We start from the raw sequence: 16829 nt of genomic DNA, 5'->3' as shown, positions 1-16829 counted from the left end.
TAAGTATCTCAGAGGACATACCAACAATTCGGCTTGTCCAACTACTGCTTTGATTTAATTTCACTAAAACTTCAGGGTTTTAATGATAGCCTGAACCCAACTGCTAAGAAAAAATGTGGCACATCATCACAAATTGAACAACCCAAAGATTTACTCAGGTTGTTTTTTTAGGCAACAAAACAGTACACTTCATATTAACATATAAATTAATTTACTTCAGATATTTCCCATAGAAAGTAATGGAGTAATTCCACAGGAAACCATATTGAATTCCTATTTGTTTTTTCATTTATCATAATCAGCTTAAAAAATTGCAGGAAAAAACTCTAATTCAAGAATCCACAGAAAGAACCCTGCAGTATCTGATGATTAACTGACTTCTTGTAATATCATAATGTAAGCAGAGTCTTTTGCAAAAATGCATACTTGTGTGCCATGATTAGCTTAAAAAGCACAGGTGTCTCATAAAAAAGCTGGGACAAACACACTCATTTCCCACCACCAACACCCCAACTTGACCCAACCATCCTGCAGTTCTGGAGCGGATCACAAATTTCTTTCTGCAGTACAGTACTCATATAGAACTTTGCAAAAACAGCTTCTGAGCTATTTCAGGCAATTTGCTCGCTGATACTAAAGGAATTGGGACAATTGGAATGAAGTTTTAGTTTAGTAGGAGGAAATGCATAAACATATTCCCACACATTAGAGCTTCTGTATTTCTAACAGAGAAAAGTAAATAATGAAACACTCAAGAGGAAATACATGAAGTAGAAAATCCACGGATGTTCACACTGCTAGGAAAATGCCACTAATTAAAAGCATGCTTGAAATGCAATTTCCAGTTATTTGGCACTCACCATTAAAAGAGCCAGTCCTTCCAGTTTATCTAAAAAAATCACCTCAGGAATCAATAAAAGACACAATTTAACATCATCTAACCAACGTAATAAACAGTCAAATAACTGTTTATACTTGTTTCCATTATGCACCCAAACTCTTAATTATTTCCTTTTGATTGCAAAATGATCAGACAAAGGTTTGATATTAAAAATCCTTGTCTTTTATGTAAGTATTAAAAATATGCAATTGATTCTAAGGTTTTTGAAAAGTCTGCTGAGCTATGTAAGCACAGAGACAAGCTTCAATGTGGTTTATCAAACCCACACTCAGACACAAGTAGGATGATGAATTTTTCCTGTCAGCATCCTAAAGCATTGCTATACAATTTCCCACAAAAAATTAAAAACCAAGAACTCCTCCAATAAAATAAGGTTGTTAAGATCTGATCTTCCTAATATTAAAAAAAAAACCCAAAAAATATTACATTTGGGGTAGTCTCTTTAAGTTAAAAGACAGAAATGTTTCTTTTAAAATTCATATTTAGAAAGGTCTCTTACTTTGGAAATGAAAATGAAAGCTTTAGTACAGTCTCAGTTGAAGTTTCAAATGGTAAAATATTTTTTTAAAAAATATAGTTAAAGTTCAATTACGCAGCAGGTCTATGGTTTAGGAACTAATAATTTGCAAGCAAAAATGAATTACCAGCAGAAGAGAAGGAAGAAGCAGCTGAAATAAGGTGATGGGTTGCCAGGGAGGAAAAGAGTAATGAGCAGAGAAGCTAAAAACATAAGGAAGGCCTAGAGAGGAGAAAAGGAAGAGTGTTAAGGAGAAAAAGGAAATAAGCTTATTACTAAGCAAGTTCCAAGTCAAGGAGAAATATGAAAAGAGTATCTGCAGATAAAATAAGCCAACAAGATTTTTAAAAGTGTAATAATTACATAGGTACCAGGATAAGCAGCTATTCCACCAATCCAAGTGCTCTATTATCACCACAGATACAGAAGATCACTAAAAATTTTTGTGATATCAAAAAAATAGGACTTCTAAGAGATTATAAAGTGCCACAATTTCCTCTGGTCAAATAAACAGAATTTAAAGAAAGATATTATGGACTTTTTAATGAATAGTGAAAGTGCTCATGGCCTTGCCTTAGGAAAAAGAAAACCACACTAGATTCCACTGTAAAAGTCACATGCATGTGGGTTTCTGCTCAATGATTAATGGCTGTTCTGTTTTCAACTTTATAGTATTAATGTATAATTAGAGAAATTCAAAAGTCTCTCTTAGCAGAAATAATTAATGTTGAAAGTATTAACAGTTGAAAATAATATTCAATTATATTTTTTACACCTCTAAGCTTTGCAGCCAACCATTGTTTCAGGCTACTTCGGTATTTCCACAACTGCAGCATACAGAAGGATTCACACTTAACATAAATCTCCAAGTCCCACAGAAAGACTGTTAATATGTAAAGGAAACAGGATGTCAGAGAAATGGCACAGACCTTAAGAATTACTTTATATAGTATAAAACAGAAGTTAGGAAAGAGAACAAGTAGAAGCACTATTAAAAACCCAGCCTTAAAATATTAAAAATACTACATTTTTGAAAAACAGGAGAGGAACCCACTGGTAGAAGAAAACTGAAATTATGGGAAAACAACTAAAAGAACAACAGCCAATCCTCCACCTATAATGAACTAGCTGTGCAACAACTCCAAGGGTACAGAATAGAGGGAGCATGTAAAACAAACAAATTTGAATTCTATTCTCTTTTGACTCTTATCAGACAATTTGTGTGCAGTTACCTGTTAGCACTGTCGTTTGCTGCCTGGATGCTGCTGTCTATCTGCAGGACTGTTTTGTAATCAATGTACGCCTGTCGATATCGCTCCATTGACTCGTTTGCCATTGCTCGGCGTAGAAGAGGCTTAAGGGAAAATGGCTGCAGCTCCAGAGCCCTGGGAAAACAAAAAGAAAAATGCAGGATTGAAAAGGAGTAACTGAATTAAAAGAACTATTTCATGATATACACAACTATATGCAAATCTGTGATTTCACATGGCACTTACAGTAAAATAACTAAGGAAAATGGGTCTGAGTGGTTCATATCAACATCCTAAATTACACCCACTTTTGAAATTGTTAGTGCTTTTACTACAACTTACTCTACTCAAAGCTCTGTCTTCCATCTGGAAAACTGCTCTCATCACCACGATATGATTAATGGAATGGCACCTGCTTATGAGCAAAAGCTATTTTCCCTAAGTCATGCCAAGATTTACAAGGATTTCAAGTATATGGTGCTTTTGCTTACATGACTTTCAGTTCTTCTTCCTTAAATGAAAGTATGCACTTAAAAAACCCACTGACTAGGCCAGGAACATGCACTTTTCTTTGGACTTTAGGTTTTTGCCTGCCTTTTGTCTGGTTACATTTTTGATTGTCTGCCTGGTCAACACCAAGCTCAACACTGTGCAATTAGAACTCCTTCCAAACACCATGCATTTTTCCAGCAATATGAAGCAGTCAAAGATTTTATTTCTCAAGAACTACCTTCTTTGCAATGATTCTTGCTAAAGAGAGATAGTGAAATAGTGAAATTAAGATGAGTCTAGACAATTTGATTTCATGAAGTCATAAAGCCACCCAGATTGAGATATCCCAGCTTTCTGCTACAGACATGTTCAGCTCCAAGATCAGACAAGGCTGCTCAGGGCTTGATACAGCTGGGCCTGAAAACCCTCCACGGGATCTCTGCCCAGCATCTCTGGGCAACCTGTTGCAATGCCAAGCAGTGTTCATGGGGAGAAGGTTTCTCCTAATATAATTCTACATAATTTTTTACTTTGAAATCAAGTAACCTATTTGTAGATAATCTATTATATTGTGTTGCCTACTGAAGATTTGACATTGCCTAATTTACATGTGTTTGCAGGTTTGCAGTTGTGCTTCCCAGTCTCTAAATTATTCCTACCTCTGTATTATTTCTACCACTAAGCACTATGAGTTCTTGCACATCCAGGAAATATGCATGACATTAAGGACACTATCATTAGATAGTAAGAATAAAAAGCTTCTAATTGGTAAGAATACAAAACCTAAACCCTCTGTATTACTGATTCCAGCTAAAGTTTTACACACTTCAAACTTCCTGAATAGAAAGATGTGATGGGTCTTAAATGTGCCATCTTGGCCAGTTGTCTGTGATCCTGCATCTATTTCAACAAAATACTGCTAATGAGTCATTTTTTTCAGAGAACTTATTTTGTCAGGTAGAATACATACAGTAAGTTAAATGTTTCGTACCTTTGTACTACAAAGGTACATGCATACTTTATTTTTTGTTTTGGAGGGCTTTTTTAACAGTAGTGTTAAACTGTACAAAAAACCCCACCGATTAATTAATATGATTTCTAATTCTTTTAAGATACTTTTTTGCACCTTAAGCCCCAGCATTATAAACTCAGTCCATGGAAATATTAAAAACCCCAAAACATCAAAAATACAGTATTAATTTAGTAGGACACAGTGTTTGGAAGTTACTGAAGGTGTAGGATCTTCTCTAACTCCTGTACCCTTAAAAGCCACAATAAGCAGAAAGGATTTTAGCTCAATTCCTTAACAGCTGTAATTACTGTTTATAACTATGTCAAGTATATATTAAAAACCCCCAAACCAAAACAACAAGCCAACAGAGGACACACACACATACACCATACATGTGCTCAAAAGCAATTTCCAATACCGTGATAAGCATCTGGCTTAACAAAGCTTTTACATATTTGTTACTGTAGAACTCCACTGTAAACCTGCTTTGATATTAAAAACTTGAATTTCACTATGCATTTCTGTGAACATAATAAGCTTAAAAACTGCCCATACACAGTAAGACATTAAGTTAAAAATTATTTGTTTCCTAGTTTTCACGTGTTTGTTTACGTAACAAAGGTATCTGTCATTTAGACAAGGAATCCGACTTTATTGGTACTGTTCTGAGTCAAACAGCACTAGCAATGTATCAGTTAAAATGTTTAATCATCACCAGGAATGTTGTTGCTCTACATGGGAGGTTTCAATTTACCTGTTACAATCCTGAATGCAGTCACTGCAGTTCCCTTCTTTGAGGTAACATGCTGCTCTGTTTGAGTACAAGATACTTAAATCGTCTGGACTTTGTTCTCCTAAAAGAAGTTACAATGAAAATCAAATAGTATCACTGAATTTACACTTAAGAATTAAAAATCTGCATACTCCAAGCTGCACTGCAGGGATGCACTTTGCTGACACTGCAAAGCAGTAAAGAGCTTTCTTTTATCACGTCGCCTGGAGTATGTAAGTATTCAAACATAAATGTCAACAGCTCTACCCCTAGAAAATTAAAACATTATTTCACTCATCATTCTGTGTCTTCTGTCACGTGAATTGCTGCCTACTGAAATGATGCAAGATCTACTGCAAGATCCTGTCAAAAATCCAGGGGCAGGCTAAATTCGTTCACTTGTAGTTCCTTTAAATCATCTAAACAGTTCTAGATTTAAAGTATAAGGTATTACACTCACCAAGACCAGTGACATATTCAATTGCTTCCGAGTATTTGAGCACAGCTTCTCCAAACTGTCCACTCTTAAATAACTCGTTTCCTTCAGTTTTTAGTTTTGCTGCAGCAGGAGGAAGTGAAGTGGAGCTGCCACCACCAGCCGACTGAGACCCTTCCCTATGCGGTGTGGAGACCTCCTCAGCTTCGGCGCTTTCACTCTTCTCATCGCTGCGTAAATAGCCATTAACTTCGCCTTCATGGTCCGATAAATGCTTTTCTGACTTCTTTTTTGACGCGCCTTTTTTTCCTCCGCTCTCAGCGGAGTCCTTGTGTTTGTGCGTGTCTCTGTCCTGCTGTGCCTTGCCTTTGCCGTGGGACTTTCTGTGCGCGTTGCCCATCGCGGGCTCTCCAGCCGCCTCCCGCGCCACCGCTGCCGCGGCGGAGCCTGCGAGGGCGTTAATGAGGCGGGTTAGAGGCGCATCAGCAGCGCGAACCATCGGCCTGCCGCAGCACGGGGGTGCGCCACAGGGACACCCACCCGAGCCCGCGGCACCCCAGCGCTAGGGGGTTTGTCTGCCTCGGAAAACACTGCTGAGGACACACAAAAATTCTTTCTTACAAGTAACCTGCAGGTGTTACTGAGAAGGGATTACTACGAAGCCTCATTGCCCCTTGCTGGGCACACGGGAACCCCTGTTCTGAGGTGTCAGAATGGTACAAGGCTCACCTTGAAATTAACGCTTTAAATACCGCCTTTTACAACACGGACGCTTTGATCTGCCGTGACCAAGTCAAATGCCTGCGTGTTCAAGTTAGATCACAAGCTATCAAATCAGTAACGTTATACAAAACTCTCCTCGAATATAACATGGAATAGGCAGGATAAAAGCCTATAAATCCTTCTCAAGAAGATTTCCTTTAAACATGTCAAAAACCCTTTTATGCAGACTTGTGATCATTCAACCTTCACTTTTACTTATTACAAATTTATTTAGGAAAAGTCATAGAATAAGAGTATTAGATAATAAAATCTCTATCTTCCATATTCACCTGAATTCCTACCAGATTACCACCACGGTATTCAAAGACAGATTTCTGCAAAGCCTGACTCTCGATACTACTAAGCACACAACAACTCTGCCTTTTGGTTCAATTAAGATGCTATCTTCCCCTTCCCTTAACCTGATGTTCTTATCTGCCCAACAGAATTTTTTCACATATTGGAACAATACTTTCAATTGACTTTAACAAAACATCTGACACTGACTCAACATGGATGAACTCCAGATGGTCCAAAATGAAAGAAATATTTTTTTGAACACACAAAATGTTACTGCAATCAAACTGAACGGGATGGGAAAGCATAAGATTTGTAGAAACAACAAATCCTCTAATGCCTCCTACCTAGCTGAGATCCCTGTTTTGAAATACCATACTGAATAATAAGTTCATACTCTACAGCGGGAACAATGATAGGTTAAATCTACCCACACAGACATTTTTGTAAAACTTAAATTATTTATATTTGAGACATCCACCCACCCACTCATCCAATTGGTAGTACCAAATATACCAAAAAGGTTTAAAGTCTAATTGCTAGGGAGAATGGTGGTAAAAGGCTTGCTGGGCAGATGAATGAAGGCAACCAGTATATTAAAAACTTCCTTAACATACATGCTAAAATACTTTCATTTTACATACACCAAAACAGAAAAAAAATTTAAATGTCACAGATTAACAGGTGATAGGACAAGCTTTTACAAAACATAGTGAAACATTATCAAAGAGCATCCCAGCTTCTAGAGACAAAGAAAAAGCAAGGCAGGCACACAATATGTGATGTGAATGTTATTAATGTGAATAATGTGTAATTCCTGAATACAGGAAAAAAATTCCTAAAGATGAAGTGCACAGAACCAGTCCTGGATTAAACAGGAAGCATTTATAGCATTTGGAGTCTGAAGTCCCCCTGACAATAGGAATGCTGATAGTTACCTTGTGCAGCTGCTGGGTAATACTAATTGGTTAAATATTTCAAGTCTGAGTAAACAGCATGCAAAAAAAGGTACAGCTATACTTTTCAAATATAATTCTAATTGTCTTTTAGTTTCAGTCTTTAAAAACAAAGTTCCTGTACTGGTCTCTACAAAGAAGTTAAAGCAGTATTCTGGGCTAAAAAAAATACCAATACTTCTGAACTTTTCTTAAGGAAAAAAAAATTCAAGACACCTTATAAATTCAAAGGAGAATTTGAAGAAAGGTAATGAAAAGTCTGGACAGAATTTTGACCAGAATGAGAACAAATACGCACAAGAAAGAATTTTAATTTATGTTATTACGAAAAGAACAAACTTAAAATGGAAGGACCATCATAAAACTAAAAAAATCCCCACTGAATACTCTAACAGGAATATTTGAAGTTTGGTGAGTGTTTACTGTTATATAATATATAATAATATCATATAATATATATAATATTCTTTAATATTGTAATAGATCAATTATATACCACACAGCTCAATGAATTTGTCTTAATTAAAAGTGGCTATTTAAAATGTATCAATTTATCTTTAAACTATATTTATTACTTGAGGTTATAACTTCTGGAAATGTCAAAATACCAGGTGCTTTGTCAAGCACATGATTTTTAGTTTTTGCAGCGCCTGAATACTGGTTTTTATAGTCTCTAGGATGCAAGCAATTTTCCATTTCTATTGTACAGAAAGGGCTCCATTTACTTTTGCTTTCAGCTACATAGAAGATGAAGAGAGACTACACTCTATTTAGACTGTTTTGTTCAAAGTTCAGAAATCAACTTTTCAGCTCTAAAGAAAACAATAAATTTTTTTTTCCAATCTCTAAATTGTAAGTTCAGTAGGAATGCATCAGGCTTACCAGTTAGAATGTGAAATAAAAGTGACTACATGACTGGACTACATGGACTACTGGACTGCCTGTGATTACAGGACTAGATGTTTAGTCTACTTTTTGCTGTTAGGTTCACAGAACATTTTTTATTCATTAACTGAACTGCATTCATCTTTGTTTCCAGTTGTACAAGAAAAGACAAGTGTAATCTATGAAAATGTTTTCCACTTAAATCTCAGAAATACTTTTGTGTATCACAGGAACACATTGGTGTCAGCTGACAATCTTCCTTGTGTTTAAAGGCCTAACCTTTCATCAACACAATGGAAGTCTTCCTATGGAGCTAGAAGGCACACAATCATCTGAATGCTCACAATAGAAAACACCCCCAAATGAACAGATATTTAAGGCTAGGGACATGATGCACTCCTTTCTTCCAAGGTTTTAGTTCGGGAGATTTGGTAGACACCAACTGATGTGGGAAAATATATTTTCTCTAATCTTGTGTGCCAATAATACACTATTATTACAGTCCAACATTCATGATTAAGCTGCAAAACCCACAGACTGTTTTAGTTTCAAGATAAAACACAGAAAACATAAAAGTCACAGCTGTCATTCTACAATACCTTAAAGAGCCAACATAACTAAAAGAAAGGAGAAGGGTGAAATCAGCCTAGGGATTTTATTCTGTTGCAGGCTGGAGGAAAGTCATGCAGTTGAATCTAAAAGCAAGCTGCCAGTGCAAGCCTTCCTAGCCCCTGCTGCCTCACCTCCTCCTGCAAGCCATGGATTCTGATTATGCCAGTGGCTTCATCCCAAGAGCCTTCCAGTTAACTACACACTAATCCGGGAATGGGAGATACACTTCAACTGCTTGTAACCTACATCCAGTACAAGAATTACATGTTGTTTACCTCTAATACAACCTTCCAGAGCACAGAGATGAGCTCTTACAAACAAAAACAAAAACAAACAAACAAACAAAAAAAAAAAAAAAAAAAAAAAGAGAGAGAGAGAGAATTATAGTTTCCAAAACAAACAACGACAAAAATCATAGATGTTAACAAATTATACTTGATCATTTTTACACCCTTTGATGCAAGCATGGGAAGAAAAATGCAGAAGAAATATGTGCTGGTGGGAAGGCAGGAAAGCTGTGTGAGAGAAAGATCTCAGGAACACAAAATGTTCCCTCACGAGAAGAAATTTTTAACTTGGTTCACATTAAAGGACAGATGTAAAATTACACAGGGCACAGGGGAGTAGGTGATTTATAGCAACATTTTCCATTTGTCTTTGTTATGCCCATTCTAGAAAAAATTACAAAGATGCGTAATAAAACTGAGTTCTAGATTTCACACTCAGATCTACCTTAAGTAGTCAATGTAAGTTTAGTCTTCGAACAGGCAAAATTCTTTGCATGAATATGTGGATGAATTGTGTGAATAAACATTACTACCTCAAAGACAACTATTTTTTCCTTAGGTTAAAATAAAGTAGGAAATGATAAGACATTACTTTTATCTCCACCATGTCTTTCACGTTCTTCTGTATTTTCCTCTCTTCCTTCACCACTTTCTGAATCCTCTATCTCTTCAATAAGTATTTTTTTTCCTTTGCCTTGAGGCTCAGATACAGGCTTTAAACCTTTCAGTTTCTCTTCAATCTCTAGCACACTTTTCTACAAGAGAAAAAAATCAGCAATAGAAGAAGTTTTTTTATTATGTATATAAATGACACTTTACGTACAGCAAATACTTTCTGTTAAATAATCCATGTGAAATCCTGAAGAATTATCAAGATAAATGTTGCCAATATAAAAAGATGGTAATAAATGTGAATTTTACAAGAGTCAGCATCAAACCAAGAGTAATAGTCAATTTCTGTCTCTCTCACAAGAAATAGACACAAGATATCTTCACATCTTTGTGTGAAGATATCACATAGATAAATAAATACTTTTCTTGAATGCACTGCTTATCAAAAATAAAAAAACTAAATTCAAAGGAAAAAAAGTAGATCTATGATTGTGAGATCTGCCATGGTCTACTAAGGGGAGATATGGAAAATAGGTTCTCTAAAGAATCTCCAAAAAAGCCTAAAATCAGAATCAAAATTTATGCTGTGGAGAATCTGATGTCAGATGGACAAATGATGGAAAAATACAACTGAGAGAATAAGAACCAAAAGACAACAGTCCCTTAACAGTGTAGCAGAAGGACACTGTGGAATAATGATAAGGTTTGCTCCTCTTATAAGAACTGCAATTAAATGATCAAACAGCTTCTCATTCCTTAATATTTTTCCATTACTCAAAAAATCTCCTTTAACTGCACTTGGAATCATCAAGGTTGGAAGAGACCTTTAAGACCAAGGCCAACTGTTAGCCCAGCACTATCACTGTAACCCATAAACCACTAAATCACTTTGTCAGAGCAGAGTAAGACACACCCAGCATTATGTGGTATTCTGAATGTAATTCAATGCTGTGCAAGAAAGTGTCATCTCAGTACTTCTTGTCTCAAGAAAAAGATAAGAACAGGATCAAGCAAAGATTCACATGGACAAACTACCTTGAAGAGTTCCAGTTACTGACAACCAATTCACTTTTGTACTAGTGATTCTGGATATAAACGTGCACTCTGCATATGTTCCATACATTCATATTTATCTCAAGAGAGTTTTGAGGATTCTCTAAGCAATGAGAAACTTGAAAAAATGCCCTGCCAAGCACTTCTCATTTTTGTATTTGCCAGCCAAGGCATAATAGCTGGCACGAATAAGGACAAAGTACAGATATCTGCTTTCAGCTACAAAAGCACTGCTCAGCAAAGCAAGTCATGGAAGAGTGTAATCAAAATGAGTAACTGTCTCTGTCTGGTATTATAAGAAGTCTCAGCACAGCCTATTTGATACATCTTTTCCCACAGACTGTTGTACAGTTTGTCATCACAGACTCACAAGCTATTTAGATATTCAGTCTTGTAAATAGAAAAGAAAAATACCAAAGTCTCTTTCAGAACTCAGATCTAAAGACATGTAAAACTCAGGAACTATTCTGGACAGGAACTTAGCTCCAGGAGCACCCTAAAAAGGAAAAATGCTGTATGTGGTCAATTTGACACATGAGGCATGTACCACTTTCTCTGGTTCAAGCAATAGTAATAAATAACTCCATGAAGAGAAGCAGCAATCAACAAGCTGCTAGCAGCTTACAATATGCCACCAACAAGAGCTGGACAGAAGTCAGAAGTTGGGACAATTGCACAGCATCCAGAAGTCATATGTAAAAACACTGGGAGGGTAGTAGTATGATGGACTCACAATTAACATACAACGAGCAGTTTACTATCAAAACTGCCCAGTACTGAAGGTTCTCAGGACACACAGAGTCCAAATGCAAGGACTGCTCTAACCTGTAAAATATCCCTAAGATACCAATAAAGGACACAAACCAATCCTCTCCTTAACAGCCAGAGTAACAGTAGTGCAAGGACCACATCCTGACCTTAATTTTCAAAGAAAGCATCTGGCTTTTCATTCTACCCTGGAGATGAAAAATGAGGATTTATAACAACACATGAAGCAAGGACAGAATCCAGCTCTTCTTGTTTTGGGTAAACTTTACCACTATAACAACAAAAGCTTGGCATCTGTTGAATTTTTCTTCTCATTATGTACTCAAACTTAAATGCACCTATCTCAATGGATCTTTTCAAGAGAAATTTCCAAATAGCTTTGATCAGCAAGACACTAATACTGCAAGCATGTTCAGCAGAAAATGTTTTAGGCACCTAAATTACACTAATAGAGAAGGCCTTTCCTCACAATCAAGTCATGAACAGAAGATCTGGCCACTTTCAATACCTAATTTCCACCACATGTGGTCTTGAGAAGCTGATCAATGGCACAGCAGATTGAGTGTGTCCTCAAAACTCATAGTTACATCAAACAACATGAACTGTATTCACTTTAGGTTACAACTGTGTACAACCTCTTTCTAGCCATACTCCACTCACTGATCTTTACCTTAGCCATAGAGTTTTCTGGTTCAACAGACAACACTTTATTCAGATCCTCTATAGCTGTCTGGTAATTCTGCAATTGATTATGCACAGTGGCACGACGCATCAGAGCTACAAAAGAATGAAGTGTATTATTTATGTATTTAAAGTATAAAGTGAATAAAAATACACTGTTTTTTCTAGACATAATAAGTGCAGTTATGCAGTTTATAAAATTCTACACTTACTTCTATATTACTAACAACTGTTTTCTTGATGATTTTAATTGATGCAATTTCACATGACATCTTTTGAAGCAGCAGTCATGAATTGTGAAGCACCTTTTCATAATTTTCAAATTTTCCACCTCCACCCATGGAAATATACTTAGCTACATTCAAGTCCTTGACTTCAGAAAGGAATAAACCAACAACTTTGCTTGTTTTCATGTCACTTTTAAATTAATTTATAATTCAGTGTGGGTATTATGGAAACACTGCATGAATACAAGAGGGCTTGTAGTTATATGGAAAACGTGCTGCCATGTAAGAATTCCCTTTACATATCAACAGGATGAACTGCATAAAACTTCACTAACCCCCAAAGAACTATTAAAACTGCTTTGGGGAGCTATGCTGTTCCTTTATTTGTATTTAGACCTGATGTAAAGCTCAGTTCAGTCAACTAACAACATGTACCATTTTCTTTGCTAGAGGTAAAATAAGGAAATTTTATTTTCCGTTTTTTATGTTGCCAGGTTCCATGTCTAGTACCTTCTCACAATCCTGCAAAGCATTGTCCCAGTCCTGAAGTTTGATTTCTGCTTGAGCTTTGTTATTATACACAGCTGCAGTTGGTATTACTGATAAACTCCTAAAATGAAAGGGAATATTGATCGTGTTAGAGTCAAGTTAGAAAACCTGAATCTAGAAACACCTCACTACTGGAAGCTATAGCAATATTAATACTGGTATTCTAACCACAGTAGTGGTTAGAGACTCACTCCTGCAAGACCACAAGCAACCATCCACCAACTAGATTTACTGTCTTCAGAGGCCTCTTGCTTGCCAGGACTTAGACCTGAGGTGTTGCAGAGGAGAAGCCATGGCTCGTCTGTCACTTAGACTACTGCCTCCTCCTGCCATCCATGTAGACTCCAAAAAAACTGCCAGATGGAAACTCTGAGAGAAGAAGAGTAACTACACAGCTCTGGGGATTATGATGAAAAGCATGGTGGGGGGAAGAACACATGGGATTCTCCTTGATCTTGCTTGTAAGATGGAAAGACTCAGGTAGCAGTGGATGAATAGTCCAGGTCCATGCCTGGCTGCAGGGCTGGTATTGTAGGTAGGGTTTTAGTTTCTGTGACAACAGGATCATCTCAGAGGAACAAAGACAGCTAGGATGCACATAACAAAATGGTGTAAGGGAATCTTTGCCAACAACCTTGTTAATGTTGCAAGGAAGGCCCTAAACTGTGTTCTCTGGAAAGAATAGCCATGGAAGTGCCAGGGGGACAGCACACTGCAACAGACACAATTTCCTTGTGAAAAAAACCATGGTTGAAGAACAATCTCAAATACTTGTCCACAAATGCACAACAGGTGGGAAACAAAAAAAAGAATAAAAGCTCTATGCAGCTATGATCCCAGTGGGATAATCTCTGCATGTTCTTTAAAAAGGGTAGGAGGGTGAAGAAGAAGAGGAGATGCATTCTAGTCCAAGCAGTGATTCAACGTGTGAAGGTTTGTCTTCACACGCAAGAGACTGACAAGCCAGTCAAGAAAGCCAATGGGTAAGAAGAAGAGGTCAGACTCTACGTTTTCCATTCTAGCCACAGATGACCCCTTCAAGTTATTAACAATTCATTCCAAAATATTTTACTTAAATATTTATAACTCTAAGAAAATAGATTGCAGATAAGATTAGAAAAGTGACCAGTTAGAACAGCATGGTATCACTATCATACATTTCAGAAGGCATACAATGCCCTGTGGGGGTCAAAAATGGAAAAACTCTCCATTACAGAGATTCTGCCTATCCTTAGTTATTAGTACCTTATTTATGTACCAAAAGCAGACGTTTTTATTTATTTTTATATTATGTATTTGTATTTTATTTATTGTATATGAAATACAGCTATAGACTTTTTTTATGTTTGTGTAAAAATCCCAAACAAAACAAGAAAGATCTTTAGGCTGCAATTCAAGAACAACAAAAAAACCAAACCCATCATGCATCAAATGCCTCAGTTAAGCAGCTTGTGCTCTATGAATATCATTCCAAGTGTGCACACACACATACATATATACATATCTATATCAGCAACCTCCAGATAAATTCTCATAAGCTTTTCTACAAAATCCTAACTCCTTCAGTGACATTATGAATGATACTTCCTAAACATAAACCTGTTAAATATTTATTTTATTGCTGTTCCACACTATTTCTACTCATTATTTTCTCCATACTTATCTGCACTGACCACAACTGTATTAACTTTCTCATACTTTATTCAAGGTTATCCCACTATAATATCATAGCTCATTAATTATCTTTATGTTTCATCTCACAGTAGTGTCATATCATTATCCTCCATTTACACTGATAATTAATACCCCAAGAGTCCCATGTACTCTAAATTTCTAAACCGTAACTTTGATGCTTCTGATTTCTGGGGGTTTTTTTGAGTCCTTACCATTTCAAAGCACAGAGTTAAATTACATTTGTAATTATTTGGTTTCTCAGCACTCTGATTATCCTTTTATTTTTGTAAACTTGCCCTTGAATCTCTATGGTTTAAAAAAATCTGAGGAAGTTTGTGACACCTGCATATTGCATTCCATCACTTTCTAGCCCGTTCTCTTCTGATAAATAAAAATTAATAGGAGGATGGATCAGTGCTTTAAATATTCTTCTGTCAAATCTTCCTGCCTTTTTGAAAATAGTTTAATTGTCACTAGTTGCTTCAATAAGAAGTTTCTTCAATTACATTGGTCTGAAACCAACATTCACAAGTAAGAGTTATTAAAATAAAAGAGCACAATAGTATTTACTCACCGAGTGTAATATGTCACTGCTTCCACATAATCACCAGTGGCAAAGGCTTCATTGCCCTTTTCTTTCTCACGAGTAGCAATAAAAATTTTCTCTCTCTTTGTCATTCCTAGCAAAAAATATTTCTACATAACAACAACTAGCAACTTGCACAGATGTAACCAAAACAGTGAGATAAAATACTCTGAATCTCATAGTCTGCATTTTTTTAAAAGCACATGGCTTACTAAAGGACAAATTTGTATTTTATTTTCTGTAATAAAACAGTAAATTATTCTGATAGGCATACAATTCAGCATGCAGAACTGTAGAAAAAAGCACTTGGCTAACCTCTACCATTCATTTATAATACCAGATGTATGCTTTACTTCTTTACTCTCAACTAAACATAAACATTCTTACTGTTTATTAAGCAAGACTAGACTTTTTTCAAACATGGCTTCAAGCTCACTTGATGATCTAACAACTTTTAGCATCTCAAGGTGCTGAAAAATAAAGGCACTTTATTATATACTTCTTTAATTAGTATTTATACTCTACAACATAGTATTACTACTAAAGAAAAATTATGTTTCTAAGACATTACCAGTTGTGTCAATTTTCTTTTCAATTATGGGTAGACTTGGCCTACTGAAGAATCTTGCTTTTGAGTTACTTTCTTCACAGTCTTCATCAATTTTAGAACATTCCTTTTCCACATCAAACCTTTAATTGATAAAATGACCAATTCAATAATTCTGCATTAGCTCAGCTGATAAAAGGGCATGTTGTATTTTCATTATAAACCAAAGAAAAAGAGATACAGGCTGTGTTCAACTATTGGTGACCAAGAAAAATCTCTGCCTCACCTCCTCACCATATTCCCCAAAAAAGACAGGTGAAATTTAAGAAACAGTATCATCAGGCTCCATCCCAGCCCTGTCAAACATCCCCATTAACCTTTGCCAAAATAGCAATTTATACTGTAAACTTGAGACAAGACATTTCAAAGCAGCTCTAAAGCAGCTTTTGAAAACAGTGTTTAGGAATTTATATAAAAGAAATATTGCTGCTGTAATATTGTAAAATAAATATAGTAATAACAAATTCCTACGCTATACAGAAACATTGCTCTTACTGCTTTTCTGTGTAGGGTGTAATGGAAAATAGCCTTTTCACAATAATCTGGACAAGATTAATAATTTCTTTCTGAAATCAAGATACTGTTTTGAAAATTTCTCCAACTCAAAACCTTTTCACATAATACTAATTGTTCTCCATTTTGAATCTGATCTTTTGCTAGCTTACTTTTACCTATTTATTATAAATTAACCACATTTCGAATAATTGTTTTTTAAAATAAAAAGGAAAACACTTTGTTTAGAAATTGCCTAAACAATTGAAAGCTTTGAAAGCTTTGAAATTTTCCTCAAAGCATTTTAAAACCATGATATGCTTTAAATTGGAAAACATCTTTCAGACAGCTCTGTTTCAGTGAACTCATAATCCAAAATAAATACGTTCTATGGGAAAATT

At 35.9% G+C, this 16829-nt stretch overlaps 1 protein-coding gene across 3 annotated transcripts in view; it reads right to left on the bottom strand.

Annotated features, from left to right (window-relative positions):
* Nucleotides 1–16829, bottom strand: part of SPAG1 (sperm associated antigen 1) — a 37576-nt gene that overhangs the window by 12394 nt on the left and 8353 nt on the right. For all 3 annotated transcript variants that reach the window (XM_030966099.1, XM_030966091.1, XM_030966109.1), the window contains exons 6-13: nucleotides 15901–16019; nucleotides 15318–15423; nucleotides 13002–13130; nucleotides 12283–12391; nucleotides 9772–9934; nucleotides 5405–5827; nucleotides 4927–5026; nucleotides 2651–2803 (exon numbers count right to left, since the gene is read on the bottom strand). In XM_030966099.1, the coding sequence (XP_030821959.1) occupies nucleotides 2651–2803; nucleotides 4927–5026; nucleotides 5405–5827; nucleotides 9772–9934; nucleotides 12283–12391; nucleotides 13002–13130; nucleotides 15318–15423; nucleotides 15901–16019 (1302 nt within the window). The remainder of the gene's footprint in view (nucleotides 1–2650; nucleotides 2804–4926; nucleotides 5027–5404; nucleotides 5828–9771; nucleotides 9935–12282; nucleotides 12392–13001; nucleotides 13131–15317; nucleotides 15424–15900; nucleotides 16020–16829) is intronic.

The sequence above is a fragment of the Camarhynchus parvulus genome, chromosome 2 (assembly GCF_901933205.1).
Source record: "Camarhynchus parvulus chromosome 2, STF_HiC, whole genome shotgun sequence".
Classification (NCBI taxonomy): Eukaryota; Metazoa; Chordata; class Aves; order Passeriformes; family Thraupidae; genus Camarhynchus; species Camarhynchus parvulus.
Note: the sequence above shows the minus strand (reverse complement) of the source record. Positions and strands in the feature narration are given on the sequence as shown.